Source organism: Gossypium hirsutum, chromosome A12, assembly GCF_007990345.1.
Source record: "Gossypium hirsutum isolate 1008001.06 chromosome A12, Gossypium_hirsutum_v2.1, whole genome shotgun sequence".
Taxonomy (NCBI): domain Eukaryota; kingdom Viridiplantae; phylum Streptophyta; class Magnoliopsida; order Malvales; family Malvaceae; genus Gossypium; species Gossypium hirsutum.
Genome location: NC_053435.1, coordinates 76,476,849 through 76,481,066, shown reverse-complemented (window position 1 = coordinate 76,481,066; position 4,218 = coordinate 76,476,849). Strand labels below are relative to the sequence as shown.

The following is a 4,218-nucleotide window of genomic DNA, read 5'->3' as shown; positions in this document are numbered from 1 at the left end:
GGACTTATATTGAAGCTTGGGCATCTTGTCTCCTAAAAGTAGATACAAACATTCTATACAAATGAATATGGAAACTATTTGGATTCAACTCAAGTAAATAATAAAAACATTGAATGAATCGTTTGCTTTATTGTATTTCTTCACAATAAATTATTTTGAAGAGTAATTTCCTTAAATTCTAAATCCCTCTTAAAAGTTATAATTAATTGAATTTTTCTAGAAAAGTGTGGATCAAATGTAGCATATTGATTGGGTATTCACTTTTCGAGGAATAGTTTGAGTTCAAATCATAACGGATTAAATTGTAATAATATGTGTACCTATTGCATTGATAACTCAATTTCTCACTCTAATTTTTTTTTATTTTGTAGTTGGATTCAAATTATTCATATAGTTGGTATAAACATGTTTTGAATATAATGCACGCCAAACCCAAATCGACATTTAACGCCTAAATTGAATATCAACCTAATCCAAGAATTTGATTGATACAATATTAGTACTTTCAAAACTCAAATAAAACATTTTGAAGTTCGGAGATCAATTTAACATATGTACAATAGCTTTGTGACGTTTAGTGAAATTAGCCCTTGAAAGTATAAAGGGATACAACAATATTTAGTTATTGAATTTGACAATTTTTTTCAAATTTTGGTCCATGATGTGACACTCTAAGATTTTTGCCATGTCATCAACTAATTTTTTAAATTAAAAATATAGCTTTTTAGGTGATGAATGATGCAATATTAATGCCATGTCATCACATGGATTAAAATTGAAAATAAATTACCAAGTTCAAGGACTAATGTAGAACAAAATAATTCAAGGATTAAGTTAAAAAAGTTACCAAATTCAAGGACTAACTGTTACTTTTATCCCAAATATAAACAAATTTGCGTGAGTAATAGGCTAATAATATCCATATAGTTTGGGCTAATAATATCCCAAATGTTACTATTGGGTCTCTGGCGGATTTCAAATTGTCCAATTGTTAGAAAATAATTGTTGTTTCAATTCCCCGGATCACCTTCGTCATCACTGGTTCTAATTTCAAACTCTAATCCCCTTTCTGTTTCCCACCAAAACTCTCAAATCTCTAAAATCAATTGATTACCCATTCGAAACCAATCGGTCCCACTCGTAAAGAGGAGAGAACAGAGATGGATCTTAAACAAGCCGGTTCTTCACTCGATTCTCTGATATCTTCATTCAACACTCGAATCGCTGAGCTACAAGAACTCGTCATTGCAAGGAACAGTGAGTTAACTCGGAATTCAGCTCTCTTTCCCCCTTCCTTTTTCTTTTTTTCGGAATCCATGTTAAATTTTGCTTTAGAGCTTGTAAGATTAATGCTCTTCCTTTGTTCACAGTGTACCCGGCGAGTAGTGTGACGGATTTGTCGGCAATTGATGCGGCATTGAAGGGCATGGAGCTTCAAGTGAAGGCGATCAAGGACCGCTTGCACGAGGAAACCAAGGCCATTCCAAAAGCCAAAGTACGTTCCTTCTAAAATCTTCAGTTCTTTCCTCATTTAGAGGCTTGAACTTTTAAAATTAAGGTTCGGAATAAGGTCATTTTAGTATAGTTAATTTGAATATTATTGGAAATTTTTTGGCTGAGCTGAGATCGTTGTGATGATTTCAGAAACTGATTGCCAAATCGCTGCGGCAGCAGAAGAAATTGCAGAGTATGTCTGTTTATGCACCCTCATATTTGCCTGAAAGAACTGCAACCTTGAATTTGGACTCTGATAGAGGCTAATTAAATTGCGAGATTTCTTTTTCTCATTATGTATAGGTTAGATTCTGCCATTAGTCCCTATGTGCAAGTTGTGATTTAGTCTCTATATTTTAGTTTTGTCAAAATTTAGTCCCTTTACTTTTTGAATTGTCTAATTTTAATCTCCGGACTTTTTGAATTTTGAAATATTAGACTTTACCCAACCGGTAGCAGTTGAACCCTATTGGTTAAATTCTGTTATTAATATTGTACTATGCCTAAAGTTATAGGTTTAGTCTATGTTCTCTGATTTGATCATTCATATTTTCTATACTTTTTAAAATTTCAATCTGGCTTTTTTCTCAATGGAAATAACAAACTGTCATGACACATATGATGATATGTTTGTTGCATCAAATTTTGAAATAACAAAACTTAAACAGCTACCATTTGGTAATGACTGCAGTTTTAAAAATTGAAAAGTACAGGACTAAAAATAACCAAGTTAAAGTATATTCAGGAAACTTTGCTATATAGTAATATACTTTAATTTCAGTTTCTTGTATGTAGAGATAATGATTATATGCAACATCATTTTGTCTCAGTTTGGTTCCTGAAGCCTGTAAACAGCAGCCTAATCAGAGCACTATGGTTGAGGAGCCTGCTGCTATACCAAAGGTTTGTAATGGCACTATAGTTGCTAAATAGATGGAACTGAACTTGGGGCTTATTTCATTATATTTCCTGTAATGGCAGGAGAAGAAAAGCCGTGGCTCTCCGCCATTATGGTACATAACTGCCGGTGAATTAGATTCATTGTCTTCGTAAGTATATCTTTTTAAACCAAGGCTAGGATAATTTCTTTTGCTGCACTCTCTTCTTTTAAAGTGGCTTAATAACGATTTCATTCTTGTCTATCACTAACTCATCTCTAGTGCAGGTACATGAGAGGAAGGCTCACACTTGAGAAGGTCAATGCAGCTATTAATGACATGGCAACATATGCTGAGGCAAATGCTCAGCTTATTGCTGCTCCTAAGAAGAAGGTATTCATTTCAAAGCTTTGTGGTGTTTATTTATGTGTCTATAATCTCATGGTCTTCGCTAATAATTTTCCCTTTCTTCATGAAGTTGGCAGAAAATCAATGGGAGAGAGCCTTGGTAAGTAAATCCTAACCAGCATGTGACACAATGTTTCTCTGTTGTCTATTGTAACCATTTTATCACGTTGGTGCTGAACATGCTAATTAACTGCTGTGAATTTGCAAGTAATTTTTTGAATTACCATATGCAGGAACTGAAAGATATTGCAACGACAGAATCTATAAAGGGAAAGCACTTTTTCCTTGAAACTGATATGAAAGGACCATCATTGAAGCTTGACAATACTGGAAAAGCCATTCTAACTGTGAGTTCCTTCTTGCCCTTCCTTTCGTTTGCTGATAAAAGCCTATTCATGACATGTACGTTAATTAGGATGCAATGTTTTATTGATTAATAGAGCTGTTTAAGATATATGGTTCAATTTTATTCTTATGGTTAATTAATTGTTAAGAACTTCTAAATACTCCACAATGGGAATGAAACTGTCATTTATGTCATGTTATGCAAGTGATGTTTTATGTAGAAACATATTGAAACCCCTTGTTTATTTCATGGCTATATGCTGTTTGATAGGTCCTTCGTCACCTTGGTCGCATCAGTGAGACTCGGATGGGACATCATCGTGTGATCATTCTTTTGAAACCTCAATGAATCGTCTCAATTCATGTACGCTTAATTACAGCTTATATTGTTAATTCTGTGTCCAACTTGCATTGATATTGAAGTGTGAAGATGATTAAGTAGGCAGTAACTATCTAGAGTCCTGGATGAGTATTAGTAAAGCTTACTGGGACTGTCTCCAGGAATATATGGTTCAAATCTGAACTCTTTCTGATATGGAAGTTGAATAACAAGAAATATAAATTTATATATGGGTTGATTTTTTTATCCCTCCAGCTGCCAGCCGATAATCATATTGCTCTCTCTCTTCTATAGACTTGTCAATTAGATTGATTGGATCGGTTTGGGGTCATTTTGGGTTTGGTTTCTTTATAGTTGGAATTAGTTTGAGTTAGTATTAAATAAGTTGGAGTTTTTTTTATATTTTAATCGAAATGAGTCAGATTTGAGTTTGGGGTCATCGAATCAAATTTTTTATTCTGGCCTGGATTGACTGGTGAAGAACTTCCCAATCTGTTCTGACGTGTGCATCTGATGATACCCTTGATTTGTAGCAGACAGATATTTCGTTATTATTATTATTATTATTTGGCCTTGGGGATAAAATTTCAATAATTTTTTACAAATATATTTGAATTAGATAAGTTTGATTGGTTGAGTTGGGAATAGATTGGAGAAAGATTTTGGATCAATTGAGCTGAAAATCAGTATAGATTAATTCAACAGGCTAAAAGATCAATTGAATTGATTTTTAGTGATTTATTTAATCAAATT

The 4,218-nt window shown here is 33.4% G+C and overlaps 1 protein-coding gene across 1 annotated transcript; it reads left to right on the top strand.

Annotated features, from left to right (window-relative positions):
* The first annotated feature begins 1,003 nt into the window (after nt 1–1,003).
* LOC107920240 (spindle and kinetochore-associated protein 1 homolog) lies at nt 1,004–3,711 on the top strand. The gene is made up of 10 exons (XM_041084162.1): nt 1,004–1,257; nt 1,371–1,495; nt 1,645–1,756; nt 2,163–2,172; nt 2,325–2,397; nt 2,476–2,543; nt 2,660–2,765; nt 2,851–2,880; nt 3,014–3,127; nt 3,397–3,711. The coding sequence occupies exons 1-10, from the start codon at nt 1,161–1,163 to the stop codon at nt 3,472–3,474; spliced, it is 813 nt and encodes a 270-aa protein (XP_040940096.1). The 5' UTR covers nt 1,004–1,160; the 3' UTR covers nt 3,475–3,711.
* The last annotated feature ends 507 nt before the right edge of the window (nt 3,712–4,218 follow it).